Consider the following 18,020-nt stretch of genomic DNA (forward strand, 5'->3'; position numbering starts at 1 on the left):
GAGACGTAGTGGTACCAAAACAGAGGAAAACCCGAAAAGTGACCCTAATTGTTGAATGTACACCCCTTGGGGAATATAGCAAGGTGTAATATGTGGTGTAGGGTAATACACGTGGTGAAATGAGCATTTTGAACATATAGGTGGTTTCCAAATACGATGTGCGATGGAGTCCAAGATGGAAATTGCAATTATTTCTGGAAAGTTCAGTGCCCGTTATGTGGCGCCCCTTATGAAATAATCGAGGGGTATAGGGAGCAACGGGACATAACAGTTGTTACAATTATTCATTTTACCGAAATTAATTCACAATAGGTTGGGCGTGAATTGTGAATGTCTAGTGTATAAGGAGGTAGAGTATACCAGGGGACCAACTAAACTTTTGTCACTCTGGAGTTGTCGCAGGTCTCTTAGTAGTATATAGTGTCCATCCTTAGTATGTAGTGTCCATCCTTAGTATGTAGTGTCCATCCTAACTTCTCTTTTGGAACAGACTCTTTATTGAGTCCTACCATTAGAAGCAGCAGAATTCACCGGGAAAATGCTGTCCTGGCAAAACACAGGAACATCTAAACCAGAGGTACTGGGGCCCCGTCCTTCTTGTCCCAATATTAGTTTCCTAATATCTTCCTCTTGAAAACAGAGAAATGATACGGCAGGACCTGCACATTGGAACAGCTTGTAAGAGTTGTACAGCGTAATCTGTACAATGTGCATGGCCAGCGCTTTTGTACCATATCTTGGTTTTTCGTAGGGAAATTATCGCCAAGTGTTGCTCTTATTCACCCTAGCGATGCCCATTGTGAAGAATATTGCTGCTTTTGGCTGGACCATATCGACCAGCAAATAGCGGCTAACATGGACAGAGGGGGGCAACAAAACCCCTCTGGACCGCAAGGCAAAATTGGTGGCTGTCAGGAACAGCCGCCACCCTGCCCCGATCACCGTGTCTATAGACATGGTGACCGGTGTTACTGACGTCATAAGTAAATTCGCTGCTATCGGCTCGTCTGAATTGATGAGCCAGTAGCAGCGATAATAAACTGGGGGTGTGTGGGGGGGACGTAACCCTTCTGGTCCATGGGGCAGGATGGATGGCTGTCAGGAACAGCCGCCGTCTTACCCCGATCAGTGAACAGCCGCCGTCTTACCCTGACCGGTGTTGGCAAGTCACTACCCGCCGCACCGTTCTATAACAACGCTCGTTGGGAATAGGCTATACAATCTTTATTTATTTTTTAAGCAATTTAGACAAATAAGGGCTTATTTTTTGCGAGACGAGATGCACTGTAAAAAAAACCTTAATTTTAGTGGGTTTTTAGCTTATTGAAGAAATTTTATTAACTTTTTACGTGTGGAGGAAAATAAAATCATCAATTCTTGTTTTGGATTTTTAGCATTTTTTGGGGGGGTTGTTCACTGTAGCATAACAATAATATATTATCTTTATTCTACGGATCACTACGATTACGGTGATACCTCATTTATATAGTTTTATTTACATTTTTCCAATTTTATTGAAGGAAAACTAGAATAGAAAAAATTGCATTTGTTTTAGTATTGCCATTTTTATAGTGGCATAATTATAGTATTTTTTGGTTTACGGAGCTGGTTGTAAGCTTATTTTTTGCGTGACAAGTTGCTCTTTTTATTGGTATCATTTTGGTGCTTGTAACTTTTTCGGATCACTTTTTAGAACATTTTTTGTAAAGCAATTTGATAAAAAGTTTTAATTTTTGGCAAGTTTTTGGTTTTTTTTTTTTTACCACGTTCACCGAGCGGGTCCAATTATGATTAGGATTTATTGTACAGATTGTTACGGACGCGGCGATACCAAATAAGTGGGGTTTTTTTGTGATTTAGTGTTTTTTATACTTTATTACTTGTGTAAAGGGAAATGTGGTGTTTGGGGGGACTTTCACTTTCTTTTATTATTTATTTTTACTGTAAAAAACCTTTATTTATTTATTTTTCCTTTTTTTACAGTTAATGACATCTAAGCTTGAACAAGTGATCTTCTGATCACTTGTTCAAGCTTTTTTACAGGTTACACAGTGCAATACACATGTATTGCACTGTGTAATGTAAGACACTGAGCATGCTGCGCATGCCCAGTGTCTTACAGCCGGGTCCTGCCAGGAGGCAGGGACCCGGCACCGAGACGAGGATCGCGCAGCCCCGGGCACCGGCAGTCCCGGGGCTGCGATCGGAGGAGCGGACCCCCCCGGTAAGCGCCGCGGGGGGGTCCGATTGCCATTTAAATAACTTTAAATGCCTCTGACACGCCGCGGTCAGCGCGACCGCGGCGTGTTAGGGGTTAACACCCGCGATCGGAGAAATCTCCGATCGCGGGTGTTAGAGGCGGGTGTCAGCTATAACATATAGCCGACACCCGCAGCTTCTGGCCCCGGCTCCGTTCAGGAGCCGGGGCCAGAAGCTTGACGTAATAGTACTGCATTTTGCGGGAACGCACCTCCCGCGATGCAGTACTATTACGTCAAATGTCGGGAAGGGGTTAAAGGCAAGATGCTAGTTACGTATTTTTCCACTTTAACTAAACATAATGAGGAAAAATTGCATAGGTGCATTAACCCGTTCACGCACAAGGATGTAAAATTTTAATTATTTTTTTTAAATATAAAAAAATTGAAAAAAAGTAAAAGTTTAAATCATCCCCCTTTCCCTAGATCACATATAAAAATAAACAAACAGTAAAAATCATCAACATGATAGGTATCGCCGTGTCCCAAAATGTCCGTTCTATCAAAATGTAAAAAAGATTATTCACGTCCATGAACACTGTAATGGAAAATAGTGCCCAAATGTCCTTAACCCCACTTTTTTCCCATTTTTTCATCCATGAATATTTGAATAAAAAATGATCAAACAGTCATATAGGACCGAAATTGATTTAAATTAATACACCAGAACATACCACAAAAAATTACACTGTAACGTCCGTGCCTGAACGTCGCTCTATCCGCAGTTGGCGGAATAGAGGCGTTTATTTGTGTGTGAACTGTGGCTTAATTCTTGTGTTTGGATTAACTGAGCCACACCCTGCTCCTTGCATTTCTGTCCTGCCCAGCTAGGGTTACTAGCCTGATTGACAGTTCCCCCAGTGTGCAGCTGGAGGCGTGTCCGGGATCGGCTTTATATACCTGCCCATTCCCATCTTACCTTGCTGGTTATTTTGAGTCTGACCTGTGTATATCTCGCTTGTACCTGTATCCATCAGACTTGCTGGTTATTTTGAGTCTTGTCTTCCCTGTGTTTCTAGTTTAGTTTTACCTGTCTCCGTTTGTCTGCCTGTATCTGTACCTGCTCTGTATATTACCCGTTTGCTCTTGACCTGACGTGTATATAACCCGTTTGATCTTGACCTGACCTGTGTATATCTGACCTGCGATTATCTGCCTAAAGTCCTGTATATATCTGTCCCTGTCTCAGTCCTGTGTTTGTATTCTGTGCACCAGTGTGAACACTGGTCTATACCTTTATTTCCGTTACCTGTCCGCTCCACCATCCAGCAGCTGCCAGATGAAGTAAGTGTCCCCTGTCCTGTTGTAGGGTCACTCAGGGACCGTCAGTTAGGTTCCTGATAGTGGGTTCGCCCTTATCAGGGCGGTTTATCTGCTTTAGGCGGGGCCTTAGCCCGCAGGGACGTCGCAGGGTGAGTTCGCCATCACTTACGTAGTCTGACAGCTAGCGCCAAGTCTGGTTGTGGTTGCGCTTTTGTTGGACGGGTGCTGACAGACACCTTACACAGGTCCATACACCAAAGTGTAAGAAAGTTATTGGACTCAGAATTTGGCAAAAAGGAAAATATTTTTTATGTACAAAAGATTTAATTTAAAAATAAAATCTATTAAAACTTAATAAAACCTATATCAATTTGATATCCCTGTGATCGTACTGACCCAAAGAATAAAGAATAAGTGTCATATGGAGCGCAGAATAAATCCTATAAAAACAGGGCCCACAAGAAAACGACACAAATGCGTTTTTTTTGTCAATTTCACTGCACTTGGAATTATTTTCCAGCTTTCCAGTACATTGCATGGGATATTAAATGGTTTCACTAAAAGGTACAATTTGTCCGCAAATAACAAGCCCTCACACATCTCTGTAAATGTAAAATTAAAAAATGTATTGCTTTTGGCATGAGGGGAGTAAAAACAGAAATGCAAAAATGGTAGATTTCCTTTAAACACATGTCGGCAATATAAAAATATTTACTTTAACATTTGTAATTGATTTCTAATATAACAGTTTAATTGCACAGAAAGCAATTCTTAGCACATCTCAGCACAAAACAATAAGAGGCACAAGTATTCATAGAACTAGTGCCTTCCGGTTTGCAATGAAAACAGTTAATCTGGACTGTATCTGAAAAGTATGTTTTATTATATTAAAAAGAACAGCAGAGATTGTAGCTTTGACATTTTGTACCATAATCATATGGAAAAGTGTATAGCGTGGCTAATCAGTGTACGGAAAATGAAATATAGGTGAAGCTGTATTACAGCTCAAAGATAACATGGGAAAGGGAATAACACTGTAGATGATAAACAGGTGGTGAAGTGATAAACAGTCACAAACCCAACAACTATTTCTTTTCAATTTGCTGATTTACTTTCATACCATTGTTATTTTCAGTTCTTTCAATTTCAAAGACCAAGTGATGCCCTTATCGACATAGACTGTAAAACTGTTATTTGAATCTGCTGATTCTCTTTGCTTCCATTGAGATTTTTTTTTCCGAAAGCAAAGTACATTAAATAAAGGCCAGTTTTATTTAAGCTCCTGCAATCAATGCAGGGTGTGCTCCCAAACATCTGGGTTACAGTAGCATGAATCCAGGCCATGTCACATGTTGCAATGAGCTTGGACTCAGAAGGCAAAGGCTATGTGACCTTGAGTCAGCGTCGTCATTGCAATATAGAGACATTGAGAGACTGATAAAGTCATACAAGAAAAACTACTTCAAGGTATTACTTCCATAAAAAGTGCTGCAAACTATTTATTAATGGGAGATACTTCATTTTTTTTCCAATCGGCATTTCCATTTTTGTTTCCTTTTGAAATAGATTTTACAATCAAGCTTTTGGAACTGCAAAGTTCCCTTTATCATGTCTGATATGCCAGAACCAACAATTAAGTAGTAGAACATCGCCCATCTGAGTGTGAATATGAAACTAGGTGGTGAGTGTGCTTACAACTCTCTACCATAGCCATCATATAACCTCGGAATCAGTCAACGGTTGTCCTTCCCTGAAGCCATTTTGTTCTGTAGTAACCACTGCATACTCAACTTCAAAGTTTGTTCTTTTTCTTAAATAATTTATTATGTTTTAGAACAATATTTCCACCTCAGTACACAATACATCATGATGGTGGTAACATTATGTTATCATGGTCTACAAGGATACATTGAATGTAATGAAAATGCTGCTGCAGCCTCCAACACTATGACCCCTAAATATAAACCTGAGGCTATGCAAGAATGGCTTAGAAACAAAAATGTTTATGCCCTGGAGTAGCCAAATCAGAGTTAAAGTCCAGTCACAAAGTTTCAATTCAATTGAGACTTTGTGACTGGACTTAAACATAGCTTTTTCTACAGTCCCCGAACAACTTGACAGAGCTTCACAATTTTTGATAGGAAGCATGGTGAAACATTGGTCTCCACGTAGATTATAGATGAAACTGCTGCAAAAAGAACTGTATAGTTTTTATTTAATGGAAATGTTTCACCAATTTCTTTCTGACTTAACAAAGGCAGATCTCAAAATGGGGCTTATTTACTAAGGGTCCGTGGATCGCACTTTTGTCGGATTTTCTATGTTTTCTGGATTTGTGCTGCTGGGGATTGTGTCGCACACTGCTGGCTTTCATCTGACAGAAATCAATGGGCAGGACGATCCGACTGATTTGGACTGGGCATGGGATTTAAGATTCCAATTGTTTTGCAAGACAATGTCCGGAAGAAGATGGTGAACTCCGGCGGACCGACAGATGCAGGATTTTGGGAGAACGATCTTAGTGAATCACTGCAGAGTGCATTCCAGTCGGACAATGCACTTTCGGAGATCGCGTCAGGACAGGTAAGTAAATGTGGCCCATAATTTACACGTGTCGTGCACCTTCTCACCAATATCTTTACATTTTTTAAATATTTTATTTTTTATTGATTCTTTCTATTTTCTGTTTTGTGTTGTGTTCTGTTTTAGTGTCACCCTCCCTGACACATTTTTAACAGGATTTAGTAATTCCACAAACCACAAAATACTGACACTAACTGCTTAAAGGGAAGATCCCACCAGAAAATTTCTTTTTATAAACTAAAATTTTATGTTATGGGAAGTTTTGATGAGCATGTGTTCTATTTAAGTTATATGATAAGGGTTTTCTAGAAATGATCTGCGCTGGGAGGGGAAACATCATTGCCCTATTTACTTTTCAAAGAGCAGGGAGGGCAGCATGTACATTTATTAAGAAAATCAGCTATTCGGTAGAGTGAAAAATGGTGTAAAGTTTTATGGAATAGCAATTCAAAACAATGCTGCTCTTCAGTCCTCATGTAGAAACCCAATGTAAGCTATATCAACAGCTTGAGAAGAAAAGGTTCATCAGTAATTTAATGAGGTGAGTTAAGGGCATAAAAAACTGAAGGTTAAAATAATTAGCATGGCTGGTCACCTAAATTACTAGCAAAAAATTGTAAGAACACCAGAATTTCATTTACAGTTCTACATCCGGTATTTACATGAACAAGACACATTTAAATATGAAACAATCGATCACTATGGTAATAGAGACAAAGCTGAAGTAAATTACTGCAGATGGAACAAAGAGTTCTATTAAGAACAGTTATAAAGACAAAATACTGTCTAGAAATGTATACTTAAAATTGTAATGGCAGTGCATTTACTATTGATAGGGTCAAATATTACAATACAGGCCTCAAGCAATCAGCAAAGGTCATCCACGAGAGCGCCAAAGTACTGCTCTGCACAACTCTTATACACCTGTTCTTACAGGAAGTTATTGTGAATGTTTAACGACAAGAGTGTCAGGATGCCAAAATTTATAGGTCAAGTACTTCCCCAGGATGTATCATGGCCACATATTTTGTACACAGCAAGAGGGAAAATTCTATATTAAACAGATAACCTGTACAGCATATTGATAGTTTATTCTTAGGATAGGACAATCAATGCGTAAGTCTAATCCATGATCAAAATATTAGCATTGCAGCTCATTTAGAGATGCGCCATCCATGTCTATGCAGTCGTAGATTCTATTGAATTGGACAAGGGACATGCTAAGCTTGACACCGGGATCACCTAGAAATTTCTTTTCTAAGTGATCCCAGCGTTTGAAACTTAGCGGAGGACAGCACAGGGATCGGAATGAAGAGGAGCGGAGGTGAGTATCCTTAGATGGTTTTCTGGTTTTTTTAAATGATTGATTTCCGATTACCTACATTTCTGCCCACCCAATAATCTATAATGTGCCTTTTTGAAGCTAGAATTCTGGAATAAGGGCATGATAAATCCCCCCATGCATAATACATTCCATATGTCCTCACAGTTTTTGATTTTTTTTTAACATTTACATTACTTCAATTTAACCCTTTAACCTATTATTTCCCAAGAAGCTGTTGTCATTCGAAGCGCATATAGATATGCAGCTCTGTAGTTCTTATAGCTGTGCACTAAATCTAGATAATGTTTTAGCCTCATCAAAGCTTCTCATTCACTCACGAAAAATATTTTTAATTATTCAAAGAATAATCCATATTTATTGAAACCACGGTACCCAGGAACAGGTAGTTTTCATGGATTAGTCAGAGCCTGGTAATGCTGGTTGTACTCTGGAAAACAATAGTCTGCTAAGTTCCCAGTGCACCATCTCTGTATTTCTGGCTCCTGCGAGCAGCTGTCCTTGGAACATAAAGCAGCACTGTAAGCAGCTGGGAGCCTTTTCAGATATGCACCACTTAAGCAAAACATGTTGATTACATCTAAATTACATGAGACTTGGAAGGACTAAGTAAGTAGATAGATATATTGTGATAATGCTGTGTGGATTGAAAACATAATACATGTACTAAAAAGAAAACAAACGCTGAAAAGGCTCATAAATAATAAGATTGCAGCAGAATAATGTAAAGACATACTTTCTTTTTAGGGTTCAAAGAACCATATCCAGGAATACTGAATGGTTCTTATGTCTTATGCCACATTAATGTAGACAAGACAAAGCATGGCATGTAACACATAATGTGAAGCATGGTAGTACTCAACTAAGTTACATACATGCATTCGGTTGGCACACAGAGGAAGCTAAGCTAGCTATAATACACTATAGGGATCATTTATCTTAGGTATTTCTTTTTCTTATATTTGCAACTTTTTTGTGTATTTGCAAAAAAGTTAGCGACTTTTTACATCGCCTAGCAAAGTTAGATGTGCCTCCTATATCTTTAAAATCCAGATTTTGAATAAAAAAATTGCAATTGTGGCGCAAATTGCAGTAAAGTGGCACAATTTTGCTGCAAATAAATTCAAGTCCCAAGCAGGCATAAGCAACAATTTAGAAGGGTTGCAGAAGAATTTGCGACTTTGTGTGACTTTTTAAATAAAACAATGCATAAAAAACAACAGACACGCATCCCTGATGATACATGAAACAAGACCAAAACCCATAAAATGCAAAATGGACGCACAAATTAAACTGATCCTCTATGTGCGTGGATGTTTTTTTTTAAAGATCTTCTTTGATAATGCCCTTTACACAGACGCTGACAAGATACAACCAACACAACCTTTTACACCTCTATACGGAGGTAGGCTAGTGACTGCATTATTGACCCCAATGCAGTCAGCAGTAAGGACACATGAGGGCTTATTTACTGATGGCCCGCGGTCACAATTTTGTTGGTTTTTCTGACGTTTTCAGGATTTGCGCATCAGGGACGAGTATTTAACTGGGGATTGTGTCGCACACAATGGGATTGTGGTGCAGTTGCGCTGGCTTTAATGTGACAGAAATCAGTGGCGTCGGACGATCCGACTGATTCGGACTGAGCACTGGATTTATTGTTCAAATTGTGTTGTAAGATAAAGCATACACCGGGAAGAAGAAGGTGAACTCTGTTGGACCTGAGCAGGGAGGCGACACATGCAGGATATCGGGTGCACGATCTTAGTGAATCGCGGCACAGTGCATGATCATCGGACAATGTGCTTTCGTGAACTCCGCAGGACTGGGTAAGTAAACGTGCCCCAGCGTATTTTAACATATAAGTTGGTGGCATAACACAAGTGTCTTATACACCCCCTTCTATATGTATATCTCTATATATGTATGTCTCTAGGTGATATGTAACATGCTGTCTGCCTCTTGGTAATATGCAACATGGCTGTCTGCCTCTAGATGATATGTAACATGGCTGTCTGCTTGAAGGTAATATGTAACATGACTGTCTGTCTCTAGGTGATGTGTAACATGACTGTCTGTCTCTAGGTGATGTGTATCTTGGCTGTCTGTCTCTAGGTGATGTGTAACATGGCTGTCTGTCTCTAGGTGTTGTGTAACATGACTGTCTGTCTTTTGGTGACATGTATCATGGCTGTCTGTCTCCAGGTGATTTTTAACATGGCTGTCTGCCTCTAGGTGATGTGTATCATGGATGTCTCTAGGTGATGTGTATCTTGGCTGCCTGTCTCTAGGTGATGTTTAACATGGCTGTCTGTCTCTCTAGGTGATATGTAACATGGATGTCTGACTTTTGGTGACATGTATCATGGCTGTCTGTCTCTAGGTGATTTTTAACATGGCTGTCTGTCTTTTGTAACATAGTTGACTGTCTCTAGGTGATAGGTAAGATAGCTGACTGTCTCTAGGTGATTTGTAACATGGCTGTCTGCCTCTAGGTGATGTGTATCAAGGCTGTCTCTAGGTGATGTGTATCTTGGCTGTCTGTCTCTAGGTGATGTGTAACATGGCTGTCTGTCTCTAGGTGTTGTGTAACATGGCTGTCTGTCTCTAGGTGATGTGTATTATGGCTGTCTATCTCTAGGTGATGTTTAACATGGCTGTCTGTCTCTCTAGGTGATATGTAACATGGATGTCTGCCTCTAGGTGATGTGTAATGTTGCTGTCTCTAAGTGATATGTATTATGACTGTCTGTCTTTTGGTGACATGTATCATGGCTGTCTGTCTCCAGGTGATTTTTAACATGGCTGTCTGCCTCTAGGTGATGTGTATCATGGATGTCTCTAGGTGATGTGTATCTTGGCTGCCTGTCTCTAGGTGATGTGTAACATGGCTGTCTGCCTCTAGGTGATGTGTAATATTGCTGTCTCTAGGTGATTTTTAACATGGCTGTCTGTCTTTTGTAACATAGTTGACTGTCTCTAGGTGATAAGTAATATAGCTGACTGTCTCTAGGTGATTTGTAACATGGCTGTCTCTAGGTGATAAGTAATATAGCTGACTGTCTCTAGGTGATTTGTAACATGGCTGCCTCTAGGTGATGTGTATCATGGCTGTCTATCTCTAGGTGATGTGTATCTTGGCTGTCTGTCTCAAGGTGATGTGTAACATGGCTGTCTATCTCTAGGTGATATGTATCATGTCTATCTGTCTTTAGGTGATGAAGACATGTTGTAAATAAAGTTAATTGTAAAAAGAAACAAAACACAACACATACACAGAGGTTAACATGATTAAGGCCCGTTTAGTCAATTTCAGTTTATCTATCGATTCAATTCACAGCATGTCAGAAGACTTAAAATGGGCAATACCATTATTTGTCTTTACAGAACTGCCACTGCACTTACATAATAAAAATGTGTGAGCAAAGTTATTTTAAAAAAAAAGCACATGATATCCTGTTCTCTAATCAAATACAGCACATCATGAAGCCAGGAATACCCCTTTAAGTTTGAGGTCTACATTTAGATGCTCTTATCAGTCAGCATTTTTCTATGAAAGGTGCAGACTTAATATTATTGGAGAAAAGGCTATAAAATATGATGTCTGGGCTATCTCACCATGTGAAATGGGACAGCTGAATCCAGAACAAAGCATGCAGGTTAATTAACAGAAGTTAAAATGCTTACTGGAAAGGAAATGCTGAGACGTGGGGCCAAAATCCCTGTGGGCTTCATGCAATTGTCTGATGCGCTCATCAATGGACACCTAGGAGGAAAGAAGAAGAAGAGATTATTTCAACATGTAATGATGAGCGGCAATTAGGGAAGCAAGATATTATTGCTCTGTGAGCCTTAGGGTCTCAGGCAATGAAATGCTGTGTCAGGAGCCTTAAACTCTAAAGAAAATGCCTTTTTCTTTTATTATTGTTTGCAATACACTGCCTCGTTTAAACTCGGGGACAATTGAAAACACTAGAAAACAAATTGCTATTTTTCTATAAGCCATTAAACCTAAAACCATATGTCAGCCCTTTATGACCTAAGGCAACCGCATTAAGTGGTAAAGGTAAAATCTTGCTTACTCAGCCTAAGTTCCTAAATGTGTGGTCCTATTGTACAAGCATGTTATAATTTGTTTTTATCTCTAAATCACCAGAGTATAAAAATACGAGGTGCGAAGAACCAAGAAGAGTGCAATTGATGCTGTACTGGGGAAAATTCGGAGTGATAGAGGCAATGTCAAAGCAGGGCCAACGGATATTTATTGTAACAGCAGACGAGGGCAGACATTTTTATGGAATAGGGACAGCGTTAAGTACACATTTTAAACAATCTTTTTGTAAATTGCACAGCTGCTTTTATAGAGTTTTTTATTCACATTTTCAGTACCTGCTTATGTCTTCTGATTTCACAAGTTGTAATTTCTGACTATAAAACCCATTTACAATAATTTACAATGGAATACTAGTGGGCGCAGAAAAAATCCATACCATGTTCATTCTTTTGCAGAAAAGCTAAGATTTCATCCTTTTTAATGCACAATGGGTATAATCTGCAGGTCATCTGAAGCCTTATGCAACACAAATCATTACACTGCCAGATGTGTAGTGAGACGTCCCAAGTGTCTGAACATACTACATTTTACAGGATGGGATAAGGAAAACGCTGTCTCTTGGCTCCCTTGTAATGCAACCCCCTTAACATCTTTTATGGTTTTATCAGAAAACCTAATGACATGATAAAGTATGACCTAATAACCAAATTGGTCATAATCCCCAAAAAATAGGGGAAACACAAATATGTACATGAAAAAGGGACTATATGATCATAAATGAGTATATGTAAGATGATAGATATTTACAGTGTAGGGACCATCTGTTGAGAATGTATAATTATTACGCTGTAACTTTCCCCCTGATAAACCCAGTAGAAATAGCAAGGTCTGCTCATTGCTAAGTGAACTATATTTATGGTATTTCTCCAGTGCAAAATATTAAATCTGCTATTTGTATGCTTGGCACAAGGAGAAGCAGCTTTAAGAATCAATAAATCTACTATGATTAAATAAAATAAAATAAGATCTTGGCCCAGTTTTTCAATATGTCATGTAAACATATTTGCTCTGTAAATACCCACAGTTCCAATGAGAAATCCATCAACCACAAATGAAATTATATGAATTATAGAACACTAGTAAAGGATAAGTTTCATAATACCAGAAGGGAATTTATGTCACTCAGGAATGGAAATCATTGTATGTGGAAGTATAGTTTGTGTGCATGAAGATCAGGATAACCAAAAGCAAATTTTATAATGCTGTAAAAAGTTAAAAAAATTATCCATCATATTTATGTGCACAGCCACAATACAAAGTAATCTACCTCTAACAGTCCATGAAATCAGAGAAATTCATACTTTCCTGAGAGCCCTACCTGTGTTCTTCGATCTGCCTTATTATACAATATTAAATTAATCTCTACCTTAATTCGAACCTCACATGCATGTCTCAGGGACTTCTCCTGAGTTGCACCAATTCTCTGCAATACAGTGATGGTTGACCTTCTTGAGCTCAGCAAAGTCACCATGGTGCCTCCACACACCATGAGGATTATTTACTAAGGGTCCGTGGACCACACTTTTGTCGGATATTCCAATGTTTTTGGGTTTTGCACGGTTGGGATAGGTATTTAAAAGGGGATTGTGTTGCACATGATCGAATTTTGGTGCAATCACTCTGGTTTTCATGCAACAGAAATCGGGGGCGGGCCGTTAGATGATCCAACGGATTCGGACTGAGCACGGGATTTGACTTTAAATTGCGTTGCAAGACAATGCACTTACATACACCGGGAAGAAGAAGGTGGACCTGAGCGGGGATACCACACATGCAGGAAATTGGACGCACGATCTAAGTGAATCGTGGCAGAGTTCATTATCGCCGGACATTCCTGAACAGGGATCGCGCCAGGGACGGGTAAGTAAATGTGCCCCCATGCAGTTCTTTCCTCATAATAGCTAATTTATTTGGGATAACCTGAGACACCAATCTTTTCCATTGGATGGAAAGGCGATTGGACATGCTTGTAAATAAATTTGGCAGCTATCCTTTATGGTCACACCCATGGTATATAATGGGAAACTTTTGGTGAAAATCGTTTTACTTTGGAAAGTTTTGTGCAGAAATTCTTCAAGGTAGAATATTTTCAGTAGTGAAAGCATGTTTTGTGCTTTATCTAAGAACAGCATTTGTAAAATAATTTTTATAGCAGCAGTTTGCATTTCTATGTGATTAATGTACATTTCTTAACAAAGGTCATTTCAAAGATTTATATGGTACCTTTGGCAGACAAAAATGTTTAAAAGTGCATATAATTTTTAGGATCAATATCCTTACTAAGCAACTGGTTTTAGAGATACCAAACCGATGTAAACATGTAGGATCAGGTGCTATTGGCAATTAGGGCCTATGAATATCATAAAGGGAATGTCCGTCCCTAAGGCAAGCAGCTGTCTCTCACTTTAGGAGACTGAGGCATGGCTTTTATGGATGTCCAATTATCTGGATAGTTGCCATTTAAATATACCATTTCCTTCTGCAGATTGTGCTCCCAGACTATTGTAAAGCCATTAAAATGCTTCCCTGTCAAGGTCAGCTGTGTGGAGAAGAGTCAGATTAAAGAGGTTGTTTGTGATGAGATGACCCCATTATAGGGACTTACAATACAAACAAACTAATGCACAAGAACACAGTGAAAGATGTTTTGTACTATTGTGCTTTATTTTACCCGCCGGGGTCATGTGACTCATGGCTGCTGTCACTAAACAGGGTACATTATCAGGGTAAGTATAATGGGTGACCTATGGTCTTTTACTCACCCTTTTAATGTGTGTTCAGTTTCAAGATGTCCCAAATCCCAGTGTCTACATAACACTAATGATCAACATGAAACCCATATGTGTACAAGATACTGAATCAATGCTCCTACTCCTGGGTAATTTCTAGATTTTTTTGGCAGAAAAAACAGACATCTTCCTGTGGAGCTAGTTTATTTTACTTGCTGTTCATAAATGTTAACTATTACACAATGACTTGTATAATGACAGCAGAGGGTTGGCAAGACATTGGGCATGTTGTATCATATCTCCCTAGGCAGGTGCCTTGAAGTTTTTCAGTATGTTTTGCCAACACATCACATCGTCAGTTATTGACATTTATGTAAGCTGACTTCATTCATATTCCCATTGTGCAATATCAATACCAATATGCAGCCTTATTAAAATGACTTCATGAGTATACTACACTTGAATACTTGCCAATGTGTTAGTAACTGAAAAATAGATCCATCACAATCTCAGCAATGTGATTATCTCTGACAGATATAGGCAGTGAAACTATCATGTCCTCTCCGCAGGTTTTATTCTATGATATTAGGACGATGCTCTACGCCCATCACTCACTCATCCCTCCTATATGTTTTAAAAGACTAGAACATCTATTTATAAGAAATCAGCTTTTCAAGACAACAGACATGATAAGTACAGAAATCTGGAAGGAAAAAAACCTACTAGTCAATATGTCAGAAACTATTGTCAAAACTACTTTTTAACACACAAATGTTGCTTGCAATGAGAGACAGATAACAACACATCAACATGTAATTTTGGTGTTAGTTTGAACTACTGTTTATGACTATATGAGACAATGGGGAAGTATTCCATACTTTGCAGCTTGTATGTCATCAGCATGTGAATTCCGCTCATGCTCTGATGACAGTAGGAAAGGACTGGCCAAGCCACAAACAAGGGCAGAAATCGTACCTGCACTTACTTTTCAGCAATCAGCTCATGTATTGGGCGGTGGAGACCATGTCCATGTATATGAGTCCATTTAAGTAAATGGGGACATGTGCTAACTGTGGAAGCAATCATCCAAAATATACATTTGTGCACATGGGGTCCAAGTCAGTGTAAAGTTAGATGGACAGCCTTGATAAATAATAAATGTAATAATTCTAATAAATAAATCTGAGGTAGTCTAAGACTGTCTAGGTGTTCTTGGCACCTCCTATTAGTTGGTGCAGAAAAATCAGACCATTTTTTTTTAATTTTTATGGTTGCTACTTAGACCTCTCCTTTTTCTACAGATGACATGACACTTTACCTGGGGTCACACCCCTTTTTGTGCATAAGTCGCAAAGGTATCTAGAAACTATCTGAAACCTTTTGATTAATGTAGTGCAAGGTGTTTTATACTTTCATTTGACCCAAATTACGACAGAATTCTGAGCAACTACATAACACTAAATAATGAGTAATAGTATAACAGTTTATGTATTGAAAGTAACCTTTGTGTTAACTAAATTGGGTCAATTATGTCCAATATATTCAACTATGAACTATAGATCTGCATATGTTATGCTAATCATACACTGCTCTGTGTACATTTCTTTTTGTGGGACCACTATGAAAAGCATAATTGACTAAACTGATACCACAAGCACTCTTTTTTTTTAATCAGATCTAATAAAGGTTTTGCATGTGTACATTGTCCAGTTCTGCTTCCTATAAGTCAGTCATAAAGGTAATTTGTCAGCTGGCAGGTCATACAGAAACATATAGGAGCTTGTGGAACAGTTTTTTGGCCTTGTCGAGAAAATAATTGCAATTTGTGATGCAACCCCATTATTTCCCCCCTCCACACCTACTTGATATAAAGGGGGATACGCCTGGTAGCAGAGTGCAGGGAGTTCTTTCCCCCATGCTATAGCCTAATGGCAGGGTGCAGTCATCCACCGGATACTTCAGGAGACTGGAGTCTTCTTATATATCCAGCATGTCAGAAAAATATCCCCCATAGCCTTTTTGGTAAAGTGGCCTAAATGTGGTGAAGAGCTTATTTACATTTATATGCACATGAGTATTTTAGTGCACCAAGGGCATCATTGTGAGGTAGCCTTGATGGACAGACTTCTTTGTTAATCTGGGTAGTGGAAGTAACACACAGTTAAATGCACATCCCCCCCAAACTTTTCCTTTTCTTCCTGGTATGTCATATCTGAAATAGTTTTCAAACTTACTAACTTGGCACTGCAAAGCCAGTATTTCAGTATTCACAATAGGAGCATTGACTTTTTGTGGCCAGACATTTTCATATAATAATAAAAAGTTCTGAGTGTCTGAAACCTCTTTAAAACAAATATACAATTTCTGTAGCTGGTAACTCTGTACTTCGGAGACCAGTTCTTTTATCATTCATGATTTTATAACTCTGCAAAAAGCTTCTGTGTACATTCTGTTTGATATTCCATTTATTTTCCTGCTGAGGAAAATGCTGATGACTAGCTCAGATCTTGTCTGGATTAGCAAACTGCAGTTGATATGCAGGGCAGATGGCAAACTTCATCATGAGATTTTATTACTTTTTATTGACTTAGACATGTAAGAAGTGTTTGCCTTGTCTTAGAATGGTGAAGTTGAAAGCTCTGTCAGTCTATGAATGGATAGATATCAAGCTCAGTACATTTTCCCAGCCAGATATCAAAATGACAATCACACAATGCTGAAAGAGCTGCATATGATACATCTAAGGCAAAATGGGAGCATTTTGTGATTTAAAAGTGAACTATATATTGGTAGAAATTAGTTTAATAGAAACAGCTTAAATGTATTGATAAGTAAGTACAGTACTTATATGTTGCAGTAATATGGCATCAATGAGGTGCTACACGCTTATTTGGGATGTCTAGTAATTGGCAAAATTACACTTTTACACTTCCCATCCACCATATTAATCACTTATAATTGACCTATTAAATGGACTTCCAAATGCTTTGTCAAATGTTCTTATCGATTCACTTCTATAAGGTCACTCACCCATGAGCGAGTGTTGATGCATCAAACTTGCATCATAAATTTGCTGGAATGACAGTCCTGACGTTCAGAAACTGGAGCTAAACTGGAGCTAAAGTTCCGGTATCTGAGCGCCGGACCAGACATTCCAGCTAGCTCACGATAGAAGTTTTATGCATTAAACTCGCTTATGGACATGAGGCCTAATAAAGATTCTGTATGCAGGACTTTTAGTAGACCTTGAGACTGAAATTTCAAAGAAAACTACTGATGTAAACCCATTAGCGGTTAATAGTAGTAAGCCACTGAAAGTCTGTTAGTAGGGATTCAAGCTGATATACTCCAAACCATTTTCAGAAAGCAAAGGAATCATCACTGCAGTAACCTTTAGTACCAGCTGCTTGCTGCTGGTACTAAAGGTACCAGAAACACGCGTGCACCCTAGCACGCATGTGCCCTGGGAGGCGGGGACGCATGCTGAAGAAAAGAGACCATCGCTGGAGCGTGGTGAGGTAAGTGAACCTGCTGCTGGCAAGAGAGGGGAACAGGAAGGCCCATGGGTGCGCCTGGGACATGGGTCGCAGGAGCACCCGTGACACACGCCTGGTTCCCTCCTTTTAAATGTTGAATCCCTACCTCTAAATCCTACCTCTACCTCTAAAGCAGGGGTGTGAATCATTGGGGTTGCTTTAAGCTATTAGAGATTCAGTTTGCATATTGGTGTT

At 39.1% G+C, this 18,020-nt stretch overlaps 1 protein-coding gene across 15 annotated transcripts in view; it reads right to left on the reverse strand.

Moving 5' to 3' along the window:
• DMD (dystrophin) overlaps positions 1-18,020 on the reverse strand; it is a 1,566,296-nt gene that overhangs the window by 226,841 nt on the left and 1,321,435 nt on the right. For all 15 annotated transcript variants that reach the window (XR_011853162.1, XR_011853161.1, XM_072135922.1 and 12 more), the window contains one exon: positions 11,134-11,212. Coding sequence is in view for 13 of the 15 variants with exons in the window: in XM_072135922.1 (XP_071992023.1) it covers positions 11,134-11,212 (79 nt within the window). In the remaining 2 variants the exon portion in view is untranslated. The remainder of the gene's footprint in view (positions 1-11,133; positions 11,213-18,020) is intronic.

Source organism: Engystomops pustulosus, chromosome 2 (genome assembly GCF_040894005.1).
Source record: "Engystomops pustulosus chromosome 2, aEngPut4.maternal, whole genome shotgun sequence".
Classification (NCBI taxonomy): Eukaryota; Metazoa; Chordata; class Amphibia; order Anura; family Leptodactylidae; genus Engystomops; species Engystomops pustulosus.